This window comes from Echiichthys vipera (assembly GCF_963691815.1).
Source record: "Echiichthys vipera genome assembly, chromosome: 22".
Classification (NCBI taxonomy): domain Eukaryota; kingdom Metazoa; phylum Chordata; class Actinopteri; order Perciformes; family Trachinidae; genus Echiichthys; species Echiichthys vipera.
Window position 1 is genome coordinate 18247500 of NC_139847.1, and position 23581 is coordinate 18271080.

General features: G+C 42.1%; 3 protein-coding genes across 3 annotated transcripts; 1 reads left to right on the plus strand and 2 right to left on the minus strand.

Annotated features, from left to right (window-relative positions):
- Positions 1 to 660: 660 nt before the first annotated feature.
- Positions 661 to 6878, minus strand: drap1 (DR1-associated protein 1 (negative cofactor 2 alpha)). The gene is made up of 7 exons (XM_083936726.1): positions 6737 to 6878; positions 6030 to 6102; positions 5632 to 5725; positions 5072 to 5197; positions 3917 to 4007; positions 2649 to 2737; positions 661 to 2123 (listed from the first exon to the last, which is right to left on the minus strand). Exons 1-7 carry the CDS (start codon positions 6776 to 6778, stop codon positions 1937 to 1939), a joined length of 702 nt encoding a protein of 233 aa, XP_083792852.1. The 5' UTR covers positions 6779 to 6878; the 3' UTR covers positions 661 to 1936.
- A 497-nt stretch (positions 6879 to 7375) lies between these two features.
- cUnh11orf68 (chromosome Un C11orf68 homolog) lies at positions 7376 to 9211 on the plus strand. The gene is made up of 2 exons (XM_083936836.1): positions 7376 to 7470; positions 7958 to 9211. Exon 2 carries the CDS (start codon positions 8002 to 8004, stop codon positions 8743 to 8745), a length of 744 nt encoding a protein of 247 aa, XP_083792962.1. The 5' UTR covers positions 7376 to 7470; positions 7958 to 8001; the 3' UTR covers positions 8746 to 9211.
- Position 9212: 1 nt separating this feature from the next.
- On the minus strand, positions 9213 to 23398 carry rela (v-rel avian reticuloendotheliosis viral oncogene homolog A). Its single transcript, XM_083936838.1, has 11 exons — positions 23250 to 23398; positions 20894 to 20929; positions 19855 to 20000; positions 18440 to 18585; positions 16806 to 16897; positions 14816 to 14950; positions 14177 to 14281; positions 12054 to 12269; positions 11836 to 11916; positions 11635 to 11718; positions 9213 to 11087 (listed from the first exon to the last, which is right to left on the minus strand). The coding sequence occupies exons 1-11, from the start codon at positions 23254 to 23256 to the stop codon at positions 10228 to 10230; spliced, it is 1908 nt and encodes a 635-aa protein (XP_083792964.1). The 5' UTR covers positions 23257 to 23398; the 3' UTR covers positions 9213 to 10227.
- Between the last annotated feature and the right edge of the window lie 183 nt (positions 23399 to 23581).

Consider the following 23581-nt stretch of genomic DNA (forward strand, 5'->3'; position numbering starts at 1 on the left):
CACCCCCCTCTTCCCACACACACACACACACACTCGCCCACACAGCTCAAACCCCACCCTCCTCACAGTCCGCTGAGTCAACGCTTGTGCAGGAAGGATGCAGTTGTTTTTGCGGCTCAGGGTTGCTTGCTCGATATGGCGGGGGGTGGAGGAGGCGGCTTGCATTTACACGACAAAATGGACTGCTTGAAAAATAAAGGCAGGAGGAAGAGGAAAGGGGCTGGACCCACTCGGGGCCAAAGTGTGCCGGCTACTTTGAAAGTACAGTGTGTGTCTAAGATGGTAACAATGGCCTCTCTGTGAACACCTTGCCACAAACATGTACTGTCTTGTACTTATCAGATGCAAATGCCAGGAGGAGGCTGCAATGTCGGGGATAAATGGCAGCCCTTGTCTTTCTTTCAGGTGGTATGAGGCGTTGGTCAGTACGTCATTGTAAGAAGCATCCATGGGAAACTTTTTATATTGCAAAATACAGAAGAGGGTAGAAGATAAAATACCAGTCAGGACTACAAAGGATGTTCCAGTCATATGAAGGTGAAAAATTAAGGTTTCAGATTTTCTTGAGTGTTTCAGGCTGTTTCCCTCCGATTAGGAAAACACAACACACCTAAACAAGGGCTGTTTTCTTAATTGAAATATGAACTTTATTTTACCCATACAAAATAAAAAGAATGTTAAAAGTTTACAATACAGTGTCAACTTCAACTGTCTATTTGGAAACATTTCATACTGAGACCGACACATAAATGGGAGCCCCGTCTCTGTTTTCAATGGATACATTTAAAACAATCTAAAACAGGGGGGGAAAATTGTTAAAGGAGGAAGTTGATTGAAATTGGAGTGGTGGCCAAAATAGAAACAAGAGAGGGAAAAAAAAAAAGGAGACAAGCAACTTTAAAAACAAAGTTATGGTCCAAGAGTCACAGCATACTTCTGATGGACAACTCAGGGGAATTTAATGGTCGTATAAAAGAATATACAAGGTCCACCTGCCAGAGCAACTAGCCTCCGGCAGCTTCAAAAACAACAACAAACTAAATGTTAATCATTAACCTGCTGACATGGTCGACTTCAGCGCTGTCGGCGTGGAGGTTTACAGTTCTTTTGATAAAAACGTGAATTAAAAATAGAAACTAATTGAAGAAGCTGGGAGCAAACCTACAGTAAAAATACACCTGCTTCCTTGTTTATGTTACAGCCTGAAAACCGGACTGACTAGCAAGTTGTGACAAAGCCGGGAAGTAGGGCTCACTTCTGAACAGCAGCTTGTCACAGCCGATCGATAACATAGTCATAGAATACTTCATGAATGAGACGATGACCTCCTTTCCCTTTGACAAGTGCTCATCACCTTCCGAATACTTTACTGTTGCCCTGAACTCGTCTCAGCTGGTTACCTTTGTGTGGGCATCAAAGGCTTTAACTACCTCTTAGAATTGTTTCAGCCAAGCCGGGGTGACTGATGTGTCCACTTCATGATGTCTACTACAGAGGATTGAGGAGGAAAGAAAAGTGCCAAAAAGAAAAAAGCTACAAGGCAACACAAACCACACCTATCCTGTCTGCGGGGGCTCATGGCAAAAACAGTGACGACCGCCATTTTTAATAGTCAAAATAGAACGACTGACTTGTTAAAAAACATCCTCGTTGGATTCTCCTCTAAAATAAAATAAAACACTTTTTAAAAAAAAAAAAAAAGATGAAAATTAAAACACATATTATACAACCGGTTTTCTTTCTCCTGCGACGGTGTCTCCTACAGGCGGCAGCTGAGGGCGCGCTGCGATGAAGAGTCTTTCCCTCTTCCGGTTAGAGCGCCCGCCGCAAGAACAACTCAAGAAACCAAAAAAATAATGCTGAAAGAGTGTGTGTCTGTGTGTGTGTGTGTGCGTGTGTGCGTGAGAGAAAGAGAGAGTGGTGGAAGCGGAGGGAGCTAAGAGTCATAGTCTTCATCGTCGTCGTCCTCGTTTTTGTGCGGCTCGGGGGGTGGGGGAGGGGGCGCAACGCTGATCATCGAGGGGTGGGGGGCAAAGGCCATGCCGCCCTGGGGCTGTGCGGGAGCCATGCTGCCCATTGAACCCATGCTGCCCATGTGCATGTACTGGGGGGGTGCGTCGGAGCTGTGGGGGTACAGGCAGAGGTTTAAAGCAGGCGTTAGGAGTCAATCAGATTAAAAAGATCTATATACTGTCTTTAAGCATCCATAAATGCTCGTGCTTAAGCTCTCCAATAAAAGACAGGCGTGGTTTCATGTGGCCCCCCCATTATGTTTTTATTATTATGTTTTTAACTATACTGTTTAAAGCAATTCTTACATTTCTTGCATGTTTCACAGCACAGCGCTTCCCTCCAAAGTCCCACCCTCGCCCCCCTGCCCTCTGACACTCCCTCCTTCCCCGACACGTGCTGTGAGAGAGAAATAGTTGCGCTCCAGTGCCGTGGGATGTCCGAGGTTTCGGACCTCTAACTAGGCAAAGTGCGCTGGCATGCCTGTCAAACTGGAACCTCCTACTAGCGAATTCGGGGGAGATCGTCTGAGCATTTTAAGATTACAAAAGAAAAGTGTAAAAGGTAAGAATTGTAAGAATATTTACTTTGCTAATCTGGATATACAGTATGTCAATACACACAGTTTGTGTCCATACCTGTGGAACCTGGATGTAGCCTGCAGATTTGTGCTTGACTGAGAGCCGTCCTCCTCGTCCCCGTCTGTCTCACTGTCTTCAGAGTCATCCTGTGCCATCACAAGAAACAGGACATAAACATACTTCTTACCTCAAACGCACACAAATTCTTTTTTTTTTTTAACATATAAATCATGCTCTGGATGATTTTAAATTGATTTGTTATGTAGTTTGTCCAGCAGAGTGTGGTCAGAAACTCACTGATACTGAACTCACAGTATTGATCTTTATGTAGTTATATTTTAATACCGTATTTTGCTCCAGCGTATAAGTCGCACCTGCTAAAAAATTCATAATGACGGAGGAAAACACAGAAGTCGCACTGAACTATAAGTCGCATTTTTGAGGGACTTTTATTTTATAAAATCAGAAACCAGGAACAGACATTTCATCAAAGGAGAAAGTGATTTACATTCATCGCCTTGGCAACTACCTGGGTGTGGAGACGTCACTGCACCGCTGACTCTCTCTCCCGGCAGCACGTTGTTCAAGCACCCGTTCGTGAACTTGCTCCTCTAGCTGTGGCCACCTAGCTTTAAGCCCGTGACCAGCTTTTTTAGTTTCCTCTCCACTTTTCACCAGCCCCTCACAAGTTTCTCCCTCACTCCAAACTTTCTTTCTGCTGCTCGATTAGTTTTCATCTTCAGTGGTACAGGAGTAACAGGAGAAGCAGATACTGGCACACAAGCCTAGAGCGCCCTCCGTCAGTGTGAAAATAACCAAAGTGTGAAATTATATCATTTTTTTTAATATAAAAGTGTCACCCGAGTATTAAAAAAGTGTGACTTATAGTCTGAAACATACTGTACTTTATTTTCTCCTTGTTTGACAAGTATTACATTGCTTTCCTAAACAAATAACTGTATTTAAGAATACGTAACATTTGTGCACATTATATATGCAGTCTTCTGAGTACATTTGCAGAGTCATATTTGAACAATCCACATAGAAAAGGTCTATTTTCTTTCCAGCTCAAAAAGTTCACTATCATTGGTTGCCATATCGCTGACCTGAGAATTTTTCCCTCAAAAATCAGTATTTGTCTCCAAAATCCCATGTTGGTCGGCCTTTATAAATTACTAAAACTCTATGGAGTTCAATTAGATCATTCTTTGTGTAATGATAATTTCTCTTCAAAACGTAAGTTGTGCTTGCAAAATTATTTTTCTGTGCTCTTTTTCTACATGCAGGAAAAAAGAACTCTGAAAAAGTGTAAATAAAACGCCCACCTCTTGTTCTGACTCGGTGCCAGACAACTTCTTGTCCTTGCCTTTGGAGCCAGCGCCCCCATTCTTGCGACCAGAACCTGGTTTTCTACCCCTGGGGGAGGAAACAAAAAACGAACAAAACTTTCAGATAAACAGAGACTGTTCTGATGCAGAGAATAATGTTGTCAATACTGCTGGTGGAAATGACTTTAAGCCATGTATATTCAAGGATGCTGCGAGTCAACGTGCCTCACTCCCATAGCTGAGACTAGACTAGATTTGAGACTACATGTCTAAATATTGAATCATAATCAAACCAGCCACATTTTAGTGGAAAGAAGTCGGCTTACTCATTTCATTTATGATATTCTATGGCAGCCTCTCTGCTTCACTTTAGGTGCAGTGCCAGTACTTGATTTGACAATCAATACGCTACGATCCTCAATAATTAGCGTGCCCTCTCTAAATTTTTCATATTTTATTTTTTTTGAGTCCATCTATAAATCACAAAAAAATTGGAAACGTTGAAAGGATGACAAACACATTGCTTGAGTCAATTTCAATTTGCAGTAGCAGCTGTTCCTGGAAAAGGCAACGGTAAGTGTTTGTATAAGGCCGGGTCGCCCAATCCTGCTCCTGGAGGGCCACTGTCCTGCATGTTTTAGGTTTCTCCCTGCTCTAACACTCCTGAGTCTAAAGATTTTCAAACCTGTGACGCGCTTCAGCTGCTTGATAACGAGCACTTCATTAGACTCAGGTGTGTTAGAGCAGAGAGAAACCTAAAACATGCAGGACAGGGGCCCTCCAGGAGCAGGGTTGGGCAGCCCTGATATAAAGAGTGTTGCCCTGTTGAGGGATTAAATTCTTACATATAGTAGTGTGGGTGCACGCACTTATCAAAAATGACTGAATGATGAATTAACAAAGCGATAAACCAGATTCATTAATCAAACTCAGCTGTAGGATACAGTGGCTGGCCGGGGCCCACATCATATTATCCTGGACTGACAATGTACATGAAACAGGCCAGGAGTTTCCTGGAGTCAACTTTAAAGTGTTGACCGTTCAGTTCCTTGTTGTCATGGTACTATACAAACATGTTGGTGTGTGTGTGTATGCGTGTATATGTGCATGTGTGCGTGTGTGTGTGAGTGTGTGAGAGAGAGAGAGCCATACCTGCGTGGAACTTTTTCTCCTCCCCCCTCAGAGTGGTTCTCTTCTCCCTCGCCCTGCATGTCCGGCACCGTCGCCACCAGGTCCTTCAAGAAGTCAAACTGTTGCTCCAGCTCAATACACTGCTTTCTGTGGACACACACAATCTGAATCAGTATTCAGTTGAGTTGAGTAAAAAGTGAAATGGGGGTTATATATTCATTTGAACAACATGCAGAATCAGAGTCACACAGTAAGATTCCCCTGGCCAGAAATATTTTCAGATACAAGGGCCATGTGTAACAAATCCACTCAAACTACACAGGGCTACTCCTCCCAAAAGATACCATTTTCTTTGAATTGTCTTTATTTTAATCAAATGAAGACATTAAACATTCTCAGCTACATGTATCCAAAAATCAAACTGCAACTTTAACATGATTTTCTGTTATTATCCAGCCTCCTGAATTCACGTCAGTCAGGATGAACTGGGCAGAGGATGACTCCCAGAGCAGTCAAACTCCAAACACAGTGCAATATAGACCAAGCTGTTTATCAAGACACACACAGACACAGAAACTTACAGATGTGATGTTGTCATTGTCTTTGCATTCCTCGACTGGGTGACATGACAGGCCTTTGTAAGCAATGATTCCAAAAAAAGCTCCAGGGCTCTTGCTGATGTCTTAGCTAAGGAAATGATGATGCAGCAGGTCTGTGTTCTTTATTTCAAACTGAAAAAAACGCAACTTTTTATACTGTGGAAGCCTGAACCAGCAAAGGTTTTGACAATTAATTTCCTGTTGATTGACTGCTTAATCAAGAAGTTGTTTTTAGCTTTCAAACCATTAGTTTGAGGTCCCTCGACTAAATGTATGGTAGTAGTTTGGATAAATCCAACACCGTGCTGTGCATTCAAAACACATACAGCTGATATAAACATATGAACATGCACAGAGAAGATATTTGACAGAAAGGATACAAATAATAACGGGTACTGCTGCAGCCACTTTGCCTATTTCTTCATCTGTCTGCATAATCTTCTTAATCCGTGCCTGTAGGGAGAAGATGTTTAGTTGCAATACATGTGAATACATTGTCCAATCAATTTTTTATATGAAAAATAACCATAAAGATAGCTTCGTGTCAGGTAAACGCCAACGCTGGCTAAAGAAGTTACCAAAATACAGTAACGTCAGCACATATTTGTGTATAGTCAGTAGTATGGATAGGACTTTCATGCATGCTTGTTTAAAAGCATCCATTTCCGTCATGTAGATCTTTCTATGTAGAATGTGATGTGGATCCCTCCGAATCTCCTTAAATATGCACCTACAAACAACACTTTCCCTCAGATTGATAGCGTTCAGTGTATTTTAGCTGGGCATGCTAAAAACAACGATACGTGGTTAGCTCGCTACTCGTTAGCTAACTTACGTCGCATGCTTTAAATGTACCATAGAGAACACTAGGGTGTAAAGTAAGTTAGAAAATTAATTCAAACCAACAGCGTCGGTGTATTTGTACATATGCTATTTACATTTAAGTGGTAAAGGGCTTGTGTTTCTAAACTCTCTGCAACAAATCAGGCCGAACCCCAGTCAAGATAGCTGGGCAAGTTAGCTTTCTGTCACACAGTGTGCTAACGTTGTCTAGCCGCAACACCGGTTCAGCTAAGTTCAAACTTACCGGAGGGAATCTGGCGTTGTATTTCTTCTTTTTGCTGGGCATAATTAAATCACCTGGATGGCAAGCCTAAAATAAAATGGAATATACCCTGGAATATTATTCTATATCATCTATAAATCACCTCCACCGCGCACACACTTGATAGCCACGGCTACCCTGCTAATTCGTTAGCATTAGCACGTCGTCACTCGCTCCTGTTGCCCGGCAGCTCAGCTTGACTCCGCGGGGTCCCAGCGCCGTAATGTCGGAGCAACTAATAAATAAAGTAAGACTATTGCACTTCATAGCTAACGTTGCGCAAAATAAACACCAACAATTGAAGGCACACTTGTATATTCGATGATGCACTTACCCAGAGGAACCTGGGATTATGTAATTTAAGAGCTTACATATTTAAATACATACACGTCGTTTTACAGTCGGGTTTATTGCCATTTTTATTTACATTTTAAATAATGCAGCTTTATTTGCGCGCCTAATTAATACATGATTATTTAATACGTTTAAACATGGAAATACAGTTTAGAGTCTGGTTGAGGATGTGTGAAATGTGAAACTTCACAGCAGTTTGGGAGACCTGCTGCGCTCGTACAGTAGATGGCGGTGTGTACCCTCAAGCTGTTCGGTGTCCGCCATTGAAGCCAAGATAAGAAGAAGCAGACTCCGTTCGGTTGGGGTTGGGCTGCGGGATAACAACAACAACAACAGCGCGCAACAAACGCCAACATCTGCAGGTTTGTGAAGCCTCAATGTTTAAAGTTTGCTGTTAATGTGCGAACATTTCTAGTGTCCACATTCACAGTATGCGTGTTATAACGTTAGTGAGCAACGGCGGGCTATTAGTAACCTCATTTATCAAGAAGACGAACATGGACGACTTGTAAAATTGCTAACTCGCTAGCCGGCCAAGTAACAGCTAGCTACAATAAGACTGGAGCCGAGCGATTCCATGTTTTCTTCACGTTTAGTTACGTCAAACAAACACAATAGCAACTTCACCTTATTTCTGTTAAATAATAGGTGGTAGACAGACGTTACCTTTGAAAAGGTGTTGCTAATGTGGTCGGCTAATAAGTTAGCATCATTAGTAAACGTTAAAACCACCCAACTGTCCACTTCTGTCCGGATTTCCAAGGAACTGTGAGGGCAAAGTAACAGAAAGCTCGCACCGTGTGGTTTAAATATACATTTTAATACAGAACATTTCACTCCATCCAACAGGATCAGTTCCAGGACTCACTCAACAACTTCTCACTGACGGCATCATGGAGGAGGAAGGGGCCCCTGGTGACTGCGAGGTGGTGACCCACTTTTCTGCAGATACCTATGCCGCTGAGGCCATGGCTGCAGACATGGACCCCTGGATTGTGTTTGACGCGAGAAGAACTCCCAGATCCGAGTTTGACAGTTGGCTGCAGAGCAACGGACCCTCACAAGTGAACAGATTTGGTGATGAGGAGAGTGGCGTCAGCCCTGTGGGGTGGATCGCCGTGCTGGGCCTGAACCACTGCCCCAGCGTTGGAGATGTTACGGGTCTCCAGGAGAGCTGGGAGAAACTGTTGGCCGGAGGCCGGCCTGTCAGTTTCCAAACAGTGAAGGAACTGGCCCTGAACCATGGAGTGCTTACAGGCAAATGGCTGATGCACTTGGACACTGGTTTCAAGTTGGACCATGCCTGGGAGTGTGTGGCCAGGGCAGCCCTGGATGGCAAGGTCTCTCTTGTTAAAGTCAGTCCCCATAATCCCAAGGGGGACGGCAAGCAGGTCATATGTGCCTATAACCAGAACTTCACTGATGAGAGCGAGGTTATAGAGCTGGACTCCATCATCCGTGCCACAGGGATCAAATGCCCTCTCACCTACAAGCCAGATGTGTACACATACCTGGGAATCTACCGAAACAACCGCTGGAAACTTTGTCCGACAATATACGAGAGCAAATTTGACCTGGAGTGCGTGCCTCGGCGTTCTCACATTACCAACAAAGTCACCAATCTTGAAGTAACATAAGCCTGTCAGAACAAGAGGGTAGTTTTTCAGAACGGGTAAATGAAGAAGCACTAGATGATCCCATGATCCGGGATGTGCATGTGGTTTTGAAAGTGGATGGATTTTGATCTCAAGTTCTTCCTTTTGGCAAAAAAAAAAAAGCACTAAATCTCATTTCAGTCTCATGCTGTTATATTTCCTAAGTGACCTGAACTATTGTCACAATTTTGTATTGATTATATTGTGTTCAGAAATAGGAGTTTTTGTATATGATGATCGGTTTGTAAACACAAACGCTTACCTGATGAACAGGGTGGCTGAAGAAATCCTTGATTTGTACGCACAGAAGGAACATTTTCATCCAACAAAGATTTTGTTTTTTCTTTTCACAATATTGTACGTTTGTCTCATTTGTTTTGACTTTCTTCTTTGATTTGTACTGAAGCACGATAAGAGTTGCCAAATAAAGTCTACGTTTGAAGACCATCATATGTTGTGGTTTTTATTGCCCAGAAAAGTGTTTTGGAATTCTGATAATTATTCATTAGAGCAGAAAGGCATGTAGTATAATCTGTTTACATCATACCAGTATAAAACAGCATCATTCCATCTCAAAGCATCTTTTACTACAGAGCAAGTTGACCTACAGGTCTGAAACACGCGAGTTAAACTGCAGCCATTATTGATAAAATAACTAGAGATACCAATAAGAGACCAGAGGAAACTCTATTGGCAGACACAAAAATAAGATCTGATACAGCTCCACGAGTGTAGGCTTCTCTGCTATAAGCATGTACTTATTAATGTTGCTTGTTTGTGATAATTATTTATATGTAGACCTTCATTTGGTTTGTAACACATTACTACATTTTGTTGAGACTCAACAAAGACCTGTATAAGAAAGCTGTTACTGCTGACCTTCACAAAGCATTCTAAAAAGTTCCAAAGTAATAGATGAGGGTGTTAAATTACAAGACATAAATTGCATAAACTTACCTCCGGTTCTGATTAAATACCTATTAAAAATACCCCCTACTGTAAGGCGGACCACACTTTTCAGAGTGATCGTCTCATTAACAAGGACCAGAGCTACTAAAATAGTTCAGTTGACAGTACAAAAACATGCTTAACATGTTCCACAGAAAACAGATGCCTTCTGATTTGATTGTCTCTACAAAACAAAGTCGATGACTGATGCTAAACAAGGGGGATGAAATCTGAACATGTTCAGTTCTGTCTTTTATCATTTGCTGGTCAAACTGTATCTAAAGGCCTGGAAAACCCCACTAATTGAATTGACCGTTAAGAGTCTTTGCTGGTGTTCCAGTAACATGTCCACAGTGAACCGTTTTGCTACATTCTGTCTCTTACAGCCCTATTATATCCACCTTGCTTCCTTTTTTTGTCTTTTATAACAACAAATGACTTTTAGTCCTGGAGGTTAAAGGGGCTGATACAAGTGGTTTATGTAAAGAAGTCTGTTTAAAAACAAAGACACACTTTTTAAGTTGGGTGTCCTGACACAAACCCGGCTTGGCTTCCACTATTAAAAATGGAAATAAGACGATCCTCGTCGGCAGACATCAACTCGTCAAACTCATCCAGCACGGCGGGCTGGTGGTGGTTGTTGTTAGATGCGATGTCGATCATGCCCTCGTTCTGGAGCAAGTTGACGATGCTGTTGGGGTAATTCATCCAGGTGCTTCCCGGGATGCTGGCGGGCTCAGAAGTGTTCTGGGAGGCTGCACTGTGGGCAGCAGTAGAAGAGCTGGGAAGGGCAGATTGTTGGCACGAAGCTTGAGCCAACATCGAGGTGCCGTTCCCGCTCTCGTTCATGAGGGCGGGGTTCAGGAGGTCCTCAAAGTCATCCATGTTGAGGTTGTCCAGAGCGCCTGGGGCCTGGGCTTCAGAAAAGCTAGGGAACTCTGGGATTTCGTCGTCAGCGAGTTGTGCGTCCAGCTGAGAGCGGAACTGAGAGCCTTGGAGGGTGAAGGAGCTGCTGGTCTGTGAGGAGGACGCGCTTCCCTGAGAAGCTGCCTGCTCCTGGGACATGGCAGAGGAAATGTTGGGGAAGAATTCATGAAGGTCTGACAGGTTGACGGTCGAGTAGTCCTGGTTGGTGGTGGAAGTGGTGGTAGAGGAGCTGGAGGGTGGTGCCTGGCCCATTGTAAATGTGGCCACTGCACTGGTTTTGGGCTGGGGGCCCAGGTTCAGGCTCTCCATGATCCTCCACGTTTGGGTTGTAGTTGCAGCAGAGAGGGAGGAGGAGCCCTCTACTTTAGGCTGGACTGAGAAGAGCTGTCCTGGTTGATAGGAGTAGGAGGGCTGAGGTTTCGCTCCACTGGCACCAGGGGGCACCGCAGCTACCAAAGACACAACACAAACGACAAGCTATTTGAGTTTGCTTACATCGGCTTCCTGTGCACTTCAGAATTCAGTGCACGATCCTCCTGATCGCATGCAAAGCATTCCATGGCACGGCAACCGCTTACATTTCTGAACTTATAAGCCAAACCATGTCAGACCAATTGTTCTTTAATATCGCAGGGGTAAGGCTCAAAACAGAGGGGGACTGTGGTTTTACGATTTTAGCTCCAACACTATGTAATTCCCCCCTTCACTGTCAGGACAGCTGAGTCTTTTAATTCAGTTTAGCTTGTTAGATTACTTTTATTGTGTCAGCTTCTCATTTCTACATTTTATATGCGTGTTCATGCTGCGTGCTATTAGACATTTTTGTTATCGACTGTGAAGCACTCTAGCACTGCTGTTTTGCTATATCTATATATAAATAACATTCACTTATGTTATGCAGCAAATGGCCGACAAATCATCAGTTTAATGTGTTTTTTAAATTTGCTTAGTTTCTACACAGATGCAGTTGCTATTGTATCTTTAAGACAGACTCACCAGCTGGTGCATTCATTGACAGAGGCTTGGCTGGGACGGTTCTCCTTGCCGGGCTTATGTGCCGTCTATCTTGTGGAATGGACACTGAAATTCCAACAGCAACGATTATATGACATTGCAACTAAAAATCATAATTACCTATTATACTGTATAATCTGTATAGCAGTGAGAGTGATAGAATAATAAATCTCTTTAACATACCACTAGACAGCATGGGCCCCAGCTTCAGGCTCTGGAACATGTCTCCTGTACGCTTTCTCTTCTCACTCAGTCTGTATTCATCTACAGGGGGCGTTTTTAATAGGTTAGAAGACGGACTAACAAAGACATCTCTCAGAGTTCAATACTGTCAAGTAAAACTTACATTAGTTACTGATTTGATATCGTATAGAAAAATGAGAAAGAAAATTGCCTCGTACCTGGCTCTGCAGGCAGGTACTGAAAGTCCATCGGCTCACTGACCTCTCGGTCAGAGGGCCGACGGAGCTGCATCTTGACTCTAATGGGCTCGGAGAGGTTAGTGTCACGGTATGGTGGTGTGCGGAACACAATGGCCACCTGCCTGTGGACATCGGCCTGTGAGAATGTGCCCTTTCCCTCCCAGGAGTCCTGGAAAAAACGCACCTCGATGTCTTCTAAGAGGGAACAGAAATGCAAGGAGAAACTAAAATATAAACTCCACATGGTTTACAGGACATATGCTGGCCACAATCAAACGAATGCAATAAATGAGGTAAAAAAAAATACTAATTTAAATAAAAAAACGTTTTTGATGATCACATATTTTTGCGTTATTTAAACAAGTTCACAAGGCGCAGGGAGGCTGAAAGTTTTCAGGGTTGGCCTTGACAACAATTAACAATTAGCAGGCACACAAACACAATGAGAAGCAGTTAACTGGCATTCTACACATATGGCATGTTAAAACAGGAAAAATGAGAAGTGCACATCGCAATACAGGAAGAAAGCTTTTGTTTTGTGATGGAAGCCACCCAGAGATAACGTGCCTGCTTTCACTACAGCAGATGCTGTGACAGGCACCGGAACATCACGGGCAACAAGGGCGCTGTACTAAAATATCACTTCCTGCTGTGACTGGTGTGTTATCTATGAGCGGAGGTTTTTTGAAACGCATACTCAAAGCTCCATTCTTTTTTTTGGCCTCAGGATCAAGCGAAATTACTACCTTATAAAGTTTTGTTGAACATGTAAACAGCTGAGTATTTACACTCCCAGCAGACACATAGCAACATTAGCATTCATCTGGAGTCGTGTTTGTGCCGACAGAAATATTCACTCTGATGTTTACCTGTGTTTTGGCATCTACGAACTCCTGAAAAGAAAGATGCTAAATGCTCCAATATGTTTACCCGCTGGTTGTTATCTTTGCCTGCCATTGAGTGCTGGAAAATTATCATACATTACATGTGCTTTGTTTGTGCTTTGTCGTCTCGCAGGTCTCTGCTGATCGTGGTGGTGCCTGCTGCCGTGGTCCTGCATGACGCTTCCTGCTGCTATTATAATCTATAACCTTGTTTCTACTATTCTGCTGTATTAACCGTCATAACATATAAGTCATATTCACATTACTATAGATATTATTATAGTTACTGTAAGTGTGTCTGTCTCTGTCTTTGTGTCTGTCTTTGTCTCTCTCTGTGGGTTTTCTCTCTTTCTCTCTCCTTTTCTTCCTCTCTCCAGTGCAGACAGATGTCCGTCCTCCACAGAGCTGGGTCTGTTCGTTCCTGTCTGTTAAAGTGAAGGTTTTCGTTTCCACCGTACTCTACGGGGGAATTGTTGGGTCTCTGTAAATCATAAATAAGTCATAGAGTGGGGTCTTTACCTACTCTGTAAAGTGTCATGAGATAACTTTTGTTATGATTTGGCACTGTAAATAAAATTGAATTGAATTACATTAGGCTTTAGGAGGTTTCCCCCCCCCTCTGAAAGCTTCCTGCTATGCCAGTGAGAGCAGAGTCTGCAGGCAGGGAAATCAAAACAACAGCCGTCTTTCCATTTAGTGTTTCCAGTTTCGAACATGAAGCAAACTCTTGAAATGTTGCAAAAGAACAAAACAAATAAGGCACGTTTTATGTCAGAAGTTGGCGCTACTTAAAGTTGCTAACCACAAATATAAAAAGTCCCCATGACCATCTAACCCCATCTACGAGAGGGAAATGAAGAGAGGGCTTCAGGATTTTGGATCAATTGGGCAGGTTTGATCAAATGTTGTGGTTTCCATGAAGCTTTTCTAATGTGATACTTCAAAACGGTGAATAAGAATATGTAAATGGATGGGAACACTTTCCGAAGCTGCCGGGTTGGAGAATTAGGAATGCAGTAAAGAAAGACATTGACTATGACTGTGTTACTGTGATTTATCCAGTGGTAGAGCACAGAAACCCACGGTCAATATAAAAAGGTAATCGCCAAATGAAAACACTTTATTATAGAGTCAGGGTTCTGTTTCTAAGCACACAGTAACTACTTTATATGAGTATTTATCACTAAAACTAACTCATCATCTACAGCCATATTGTACCTTTTTGCACTTTGTCACACAGCAGAAAGATTTCATCCCCTCCTTTGCAGCTTCCGGAGTTACGGTTGACTCGGCAGATCTTCAGCTCAGCTGTGTTTGGGGCCCCTTTAAGACAGAAAAAGCATTCATGAATACATACAGATAGAAATAAATACAACACCAAGGCTACAGATTAACACGTTTTAAATGCAGAGGAATGTGGGCTGTGACTGAATACTTCACACCTTAAGCAAAAGAAGAAGTTAAGAAGTTGTTCAATTTGTCTAATGTATATTATTCGAAAGCAGAATAACTGAAGTTAGTGTGTCAGCCTGGCCTTAATTTAAATAGTAGATATCACATTTTGAAAGTGAATTCATATTATTCATATCAAATTGCAGCAAGTGAGGGAATTAAATATTGCAGGTTCTATAGGTTGGAGTTTGAACTTACTTACACAGATACTGGTGTTTTATTCTAATCAAATTTCTTTTTCTTTTTTTTTTTTATCAGCTTACCCCGACAAAAATCTTGCGGAAAACACTGAGGTCATGTTATTTTTGGGAATAAGCAATTAAAAACAATAGTCAAAAGATATTAGTTCTTGAACCCTAATATGTTGTATGTGTGCTTGTGTATGCATATGTGTTGCCTACTCACTGTTGTCGTAGATGGGCTGCGAAACCACAGGCTCCATAGGAAACAGATCCCCTGTGGGAAGAGTGATGGAGGCCTGGAAGCAAAGTCGGACTGAGTTCAGGTCAAACTCCTCCTCCCAGACCTTCGCCTCGGGAACTGCAGCCGAGACACAGAAGGGAAAGGGTGAGGTTCACAATCAGGCAACACTGCATCCTGTCATAAGAAGGCTTCGAAACCGTTCCCTCAATCACTCACTATTCTCTATGTAGTGTTTATTAAATAGTGCACTATGTAGGGAACGACCAAACCAGATTTCAGACACTACGCTGGAATTTTCTAACAAATCGTTGCGTCACTGGACGCACCGGATATGTGTGTGATGGAAGTGACTGAAATTAACCACGGAGAATTTGAACACCACTACAAATGGCGTACACACTATATAGTGCACTACTTCTGTGATAGGGAAAGATTTTAGAGCTGAAACAATTACTTGAGTAACTCAATCTACTCGATTACAACGCCACTTCACAGAGTGACGCTGGTTCAGTTTAAGGAGGATGGTTGCCGTAGTGATGGGCAAACAGGAAGAGAATGGGTAACGTTAGCTGTCCTTATGAACGCCTCTATGTTTAGTTTTTCATGTTAAACAGAACGTCACCTCCCTGATCAGTCTTTATAGTTTTGTCTGAGTAAATGTGTCAGTGGAGTTTTGTTCATTGTTGTTGTTGTTGTTGTTGTTGTTACAGTGAGAGGAAGAGAGCAACTCACTCTTCCTGTTAATATCTATCTCTAATTCATTTACAAATTCATCTATTTGTCTATGCACCACTTTGAATTGGTAAACTTATTTATGGTAAATTGCGAGTGTATTGCCTTCAACACACACACACATCTCGTCTCTCTCTCTCTCTTCCCCTCACGCACACATGCACACTCAAACACAAACCACACCAAATAGGCCTACCGTAGACATAATTTTTTTTGCAAAATAACGCAAATTATAATACATTTTTATGCAGAACTATATAGATATGTAGATTACTCGATTACAAAAAGAATTGATCGCTGCAGTCCTATTGATTTCGAACACAGCTAGTGTTTTAATCAGTCAAGGGTGAAGGTAACAAACCGCACTTCTTGTTGTTAGATTTTGGTTTTACCCAAAAGAGTGAAACAGCGGCCTGGAGCCACAGAGATAAAAAAAAAAAAAACAATGAATGACTTATGGGGCTGCGGAAGGGAGAAAAAGAAAAAAGACTTGGATATTTTCTGAGATTATAGTGCTAAATTACCAAGAAACAACTAACAAATGTGAGAAAATTACTGAAATGATCAAGAGAGCAAATTCTGAGGGATTAGCTAACACTGCTCATGCTAACTACCCAGTTAACTAGTTCTTAACAAAGTAACATTTAAAAGCTAAACTGGCTACGGGTTTAAATACAAATGTACAAATTGTGTAAATAGGAGGACAGAAAGACAATGAGAGTAAAACGTATCCATGACGGTAGCTAGCTTGACATTAGCCAAAAAAAGCATCAAGCTAGCTACAGTATTCATGTTGTCTTGTATCAGAACAGCCATTTAAACCAGTTTGTTAGCTTTGCAAGTGAAATCAAGCCAATTTAAAAGTCCCACTCCAAACACATTTTAAAGTATGTAAAAACTATTCTGCTACAGTTCAGATTTTGTTTAACATAGTTTTCTCACACAGAAAATAAAAAATAAAAAAAAACGCAGGGAAGGGGTTGGAAGCACATTTACTTTTTAGCCCTTATTGAGATTTTCTGCATTTTCAAACCCTCTCATTTAAAGTCAACGGGTAACTTCAGATTTGAGTATATTTTGAATTGAATTCTGTCAGTTTTATAAATACAGTTACGACAGAAATTTTAGTTTTGTTACAGTAAAATAACAGTCTTTATATCACAGTGGAGCATTTAGGCACTTTAACATTTCACACAACGATAGATTTGACAGAGAAGGGCCAACAACACAAAGTCCTTACTGTTGAAGGGGTTATTATTAGTCTGCAGCCTACAGGTGATGGCCTCGTTCACATCCTTCTTCTTCACACACTGTATGCCCAGGTTCTGAAAACTAAAAGCAAATACAGTCGGAGTCTGAAACCAAAAGACAGGAACCACTGAAGCGTACATGTACTTCCTATTCTCTCAATTAACAACTGCTTTAATCTCCTCTGTGCCTCCTCGTTTAAAAATAAAGCATTACCACTATGGCTCACTGACCACATCTGCGCGTTGTGACAACTATGCTTGACTTCAAGTGCACTACCAATAGATGAAGACATTTAGGACATAATATATAAACTTGTAAACAATTTCTAAACTGAGATTCTATTTTATTCTATTTTATGTAATAAAACATAACTAGGGTAAACAGAAAATGAAATAGTTTTTAGAAGTTTGAGAAAATAATTTTCCTTCGCTCATATTACTCGACTGTGTCTACTATAATGTGTGCTCGAGCTAAAGTCGCACTAACTGAGGACTTTGTGTCTGACTGAACGTCTCTTGACAAGAAAAAAAATCTGAAGCTTGTGACGAACACTGAGGGTGATCGCCCTAAAGTTTAAAGAAATACTTTACTACTACTTTACTCGTTTTAACCCAGGTCTGTGTCATAGCAGAGTGGGCATTGTGTACACATGAACGTTGTCTCTGTTGCAGAAGACTGGAGCATCAGAGATCTGCTGAAATCCGCCTGATGATGCGTTTCCACGGATCCAACTGATCTCCGATGCTCCACTGCATGAGGACTTCTGCAACAGAGACTGGTCAAACGCTGTTCATGGAAACATGAAAACCGCACGGTACTCTCATCTTTTCTTTCCATTCCTCTTACATCAGGGGTGTCCAATCCTGCTCCTGGAGGGCCACTGTCCTGCATGTTTTAGGTTTCTCCCTGCTAAAACACACTTGAGTCTAACGATTTTCAAACCTGTGACGAGCATCAGCTGCTTTATAACGAGCACATCATTAGATTTAGGTGTGTTGGAGCAGAGAGAAACCTAAAACATGCAGGACAGGAGCCGGGTTGGGCAGCCCTGTCTTACATACATGCATAATCTATAAGCTTGTCCTGTATATTAATTGTAAAAAAAGGAATGAATGAAAATTAAATCCTATTGAAATTGTCTTATTATTGATAAAGGTTCTCCTGAAAACGCTGGTTATCAGTGACAGCGGTGGCCATTAAGTGAACTGCAGTCAGCTTCCTGTTGCTTATACTCCGTAGGCTCGACCGAGTTCCGGCCAAACCAGTGAGACTAAACACGATTGACCAACATCATGTTTATAAAATGCTTTAAAATGAATTACACTCTTGTTTAGAATATTGCTAGCTTTCTGTCAGCCAACGCTACGAAGACGCTTGATGCTGAGCAGCCAAGCCACAGCCAGCTGGCCAACCTTAGCTTAGGTTATGGAATGTAATTCAATTTTCTTTATAGTGTCAAATCATAATAAAAGTTATCTCAGGACACTGTCCGTATAAAGTAGGTCTAAGTAGGAGACCAATTGCCCCATGACCCGATGAGAAGTCACAGCACCACCAAGCGGCTCATAGACACAGGGCATGGTCTGTGTCACATGTACGCCACACATTAACCCTCCAGTCTACCTGTGTATCCGTCTCTCCTGCAGGTCTGCCTCGTAGTAGCCATGTTTACAGTCTTTCCCAACCAGCTCATGGGGGTGAGGCTTGTGCGGCGCATTCTTCGTCACCAGCGAGATACGAACACGCAGGGGGCCACTGTAATTGTGCACCTGTAGGAGGAATGGGTCATACTTTAATGATTCCAAGTATTTGATCGGAGTGGAGGATGCTCGCTTACAGTCAAACTAATACTTCATTTTTCCTAATGCTCTGTTGTTGTTTTTTATGTTTTATCATGGCTGGAAGGAATCTCAGAAACTGTTCAGCCAGTACATTTAGACATTAGCTGTTCGTGGCCTCTATAAGAAACTGTAATATTTTTAGAAATAAAATACAAGACAAATACTGAGGCGCTAGAGTTGATTCTTTAAAAAAAAAACATCCAAAGAAAAGTGTCTTGCCAAGAGTCAATGCTTAGCTTAGCATAAAGACTGGAAACAGAGGTTTAACAGCTCGCCTCGCTCTGTCCAGCGGGGAAGAAAGTCCACCTACGTCAAGACCACCTCTAAATATCACTAGATTCAAAATAAGCACAATACGTACAAAGCAAAGTGAATAATAAAATTTGCAATTGTATGGGGAGCCATTAACTCCCTGTAGATTTTTTTATGTTGTTTCATTACTTTCTGCATGTGCATTCATTATTTATTTATTTATTTATTCATTATTGATTTCTTCCTTGAATGTCAAAGTGCAAAATGTTATCAAAGATGTTCTGGTTGCAGCCAGAGCTGATTCAGCCCTGATCTGTCCCCTAGTCAGTGCATACATTTTCAACAGTAAGTATGGTACATTATTATTGTATTATAGTAGCAGTATGATACAAAAAGTAACGCCCAGGCCACACATCCTGCAGAGCAGTGCGTGACTGAAACTGCTGCAGCTCACACACCTGTGGTGTTCACACACACAGCTGTTGCTGCTGCGCTGCTTTCTACGTCGAGTTAGCTTTTGATGATAACCATAAATATGTTTTTTTATTTCTTTATAAATGTCATTTATATTTGTTGTAGAGATAAAAGCTTCAGATTTTGTCCACCAAAACGAAATAGAAACAGAAAGTGTTGAGTTAAATGTAATTAAATGTATATACGCGTATTGAAACTGTGGTGAAAGTGCTGTTATGATGTCAATGAGACTGTCAAAAGACAATTTCACTGTCTGTTTTTGCTGCAAAAGGCCTGCAACGGTACAAATAGGCAGGACCTTGACTCTCTGGATGTTCTCCAGGCGACATGCAGCCACGCAGCGTTTGCTCCAACCCATCAAGATGGGCGCACAGCAACAATCTTCCACCATAGTGGATCAGGATGTAATCTAAGCTACATTCGATGGATGGCAGATAGTAAAACATGCTCAATGAGTTGGACCGGTCTCACCTTTATGGCTGGGTGGGTCTTAGTGGTGTCGTTGCTCTTCTCTCCGGGGATGCTGCCAGCTGAACGGCCCTCACACTTATACCTAAACCTCATCCCCCTCTGCTTCGGTTGCTCGATGATCTCTATAAAAGGGTTTGCTGCTTGGACTGATGAGATGGAATTGAGAGAAGAAGAAGAGGAAGAATTTGACTTAGATGCAGGGTCACATCACTTTATACAAAAAACACAATATACAGACTGTGAAACGCTCCTTCGCTTGAAGCAGTGGCTACGTTCACACTGCAGGTCTTTACGCACTATTCCAATTTATTACTCAAATCCAATTTCTTGTTTGTATGTTCACATTACGTCTTTAATTGTGGCCTGTCTAAGGATTGTTGTCTGAACAGCTCACGCTCTGGAAGTGACCCACGTGAGCAGTTGATCATTGATGACATCACGCCACAACGGTGTTTACGGAAGCGAACACGGCAACGGCAACCGGATTTGTAGGACTTTATGGCCTAATGCGGCAATCAGCAAATCTGACCGATAAGACCCTTCAAGCCTAGCTTGCACCGAAGTAGCACCCCAAATACTAATGAGGTCTAAAACTTCACTATCCCTTCACTGGCCGCCTGCTTCACTGCTGTTCGTTCTGATGTTTTCAATCAACTTTATTTGTCATTCATCTACAAAATAGAGCAGCTCGGGTCAGAATGACGTCAAACTCACATTAAATGGGACATTCAGATTGCGGTCGCATTCCAAAAAATACATATCCGAATCAGTAGCACATTTCAAAGTGGCCTAATTCTGATTGGAAAATGCCAGATTCAGTGAGAGTTGTGCTGTTCACACTGTCAAAAGCAAATCAGATATGGGTCACATATGAGAGGAAAAATCAGATTCGGGTCACTTGGAACTGCAGTGCACAGAAAAAGCTCTGTCATTGATCACGTTGCACAGAGTGTTGAAATGTTTACTCATGAAAGATCTGCAGAGATCGTCAGCACTGGTTCATATAAAACAGATTGTTTACGGGGAAATAGTTCCTTACCTGGGTTGAGTGGGTTCAGGCCCCATCCATACACACCTGTGGTGGACAGAAAACAAGAAAAGACATGTCAACCACTTGTTAGTCAAAGCCAAAGAGCGATTAGTGGTTACCGTCCACAGTAAATGACACACAGCATACAGCGGCAGCACCAATGACAAAAACCAAAAGCTGCTTTCAGCACATATTTGTGGTTTAGTAAGAGTTTGTCATTTGCGCTGTGGTCCTGGGTGGAAATCTACTAGACAGCGCAGCGTCCAAAGAGGTCAAAGGGTGCAGAGATACAAGGGCTTCCCAGCTAAATATAATTACTCACCATAAACTGCCTGCCAAGCGTGGAGAGAAGAAGAAGTGCAGAGAAAAAAAGCAAACAATGACAGGCAGGGTTTAATACTGGTGTCAAATAACCCGCCTTGTTGTGAGGAGTTTCCATTGTAAGTGAAGAGCCAGCGGTGCTCTAGTTTCAGGCGCTCGGTTGATGAATTGTTAAAGCTGATAGAGAGTAACAAGGTGTGACACCAAATCAGGTGGTCAAAGCTCCACCCATCAGCTCGTGGGACTTGTTTCATGTGAAAGCGTGGCTGGGATACTTTCTAAGTTGTGACATGCCTGATTCCCAGCCTCAGATCAGTCTCATAGCATGTGGACCAAATGACAATTATCTTTGACTTTTCATTTAAAGATTAGTGTGAATGAATATGGATCTTGGAAATAGGCAAAGCACGAAGATGAATATGTGTGTAATATTTAACTTTAGAGTATTTTAAACACTCCTGCCTATAATTGAGCCCAATTTAATAGAATAGAACAGAAATACTTTATTGATCCCAATTGCAGTATGATTATGTTGTGAAAGTGAAAGTCAGGGTGTACCTGGTGTGAGTCACTTTCACTCAAAGTGGCGTTACAAAGGACACACACACACACACACACACACACACACACACACACACACACACACACACACACACACACACACACACACACACACACACACACACACACACACACACACACACACACACACACACACACACACACACACACACACACACACAATCAAAAGCCATCATACTAATTGTAAAATACACAATATAGCATGTTTTCTGGTAAATGAATAAATAGTCCTTATTAAACCACTTAAAACGTGTATTCGTATATTCTGTATGAAATTGAGTTTCCAGAAGCTTACAAAAAGATGAGGGAGGTGTAAAAATAAAAACAGTATAAGAACCAATAAACTCTTAGCTCAATAGATACAGAAAGTAAAACAATAAACAGTAACCAATAAACTCTAAGCTAAATAAATACCGAAAGTGTAAAAAAACATAATCAGTAACCAATATTATCTTAGATAAATAAATACAGAAAGTACAAAAAACAATCAGTAACCAATAAACTCTTAGCTAAATAAATATAGAAAGTAAAACAATAACCTCTTAGTTAAAGCAATATAAAATAGAGATGTGAATACGGGTCAAATAAAATTCAGAGAAAATGAAATCAGATAAGTTACATGTAGAGAAATCATATAAGATCAAATATGTATGCCTGCATATGACAGAAATGAGCAGCAAGATTAAATTATTGCACAGAATAGATAAGTGTCCAGGTATGCAAGAGTAGATTTAATCGCGATACGATTCGATTGATAAATGATGAACGATCGTATGGAGCCCCACATAGCAACGTGCTGTTTCTGACCAGTACCAAGCTCCTCCAAGCAGTGGCATGCATGTGTCCCAATTAAAAACCCAACTGGTGTCTCACCTACACTTGTAAGTGCGGTGCGCTATAGCGATGATTTCCGTGGTGGGCGGGGCGAACAATGGGGACCAATCAAAAAAGGACAGATTTGGAATTGCCAAAAATGCAACCTGGTTTGTTAAATGTCGGCCGAAGTGAAGAGACCGTATAAACACTGACAAACAACACGAGTCTCCATCACACGTTTACAGAAATACACGTCTCCCGTATAAATTGGTGGCTATTTAAATGAGGTTCGGCATTTTTTTTTTTCAGCCCTAACGAGGAAATCCGTGAGGTGGACTAACCCAGCGGGCCTCTTGGCAGGTCGAGACTGGTTCCCGCGAGCCAGGTGAGTGAGCGACACGCGCAGCAATACATACAGTCAACGGGACGGCAACTTTCGGTACGGTAAGTAACACAGGCCCAAAGTTATGTCAAACTTCCTACTGTACGTCCGCTCTCTACCCGGGAGCAGCAGACTCCCCCCGTTAGCGCAAACACGGTGATAGCGGGGCTTTCCCCCTGTGCGCACAACAACTCCCCGCACACTTTCACCGCCGCTGTCTAATGTGAGTAAACAGGCCCGGGACATAAATACACTTTCACTGACCGTCCATGGCTGCGTCCGAGTGCGACTCTCGCTTCTCCCTCCGTCGACACCGCCGTTTGTCTGTCGTTTGTTGTTTTTGTTCAGCTAGAAGCTAACGCAAACACGGCCGTGCGGACTGTAACTTCTTGACATTGCTGCTCCGTCGCCTCCCTCGCTCCACCCACGTCTGAGCACGACAGGGCACACATGGTAAAGCCGGAGAGTGCGAGGACGACGCGAGGTTTCCGGGAGGAACTGCTTTGATCTAAAACAAGTAATAATAATAATGGAAATATTGCTAATTTATCTGGCATAGCACACAATGTACGGATAAGATAAGAGTATAGACCGAC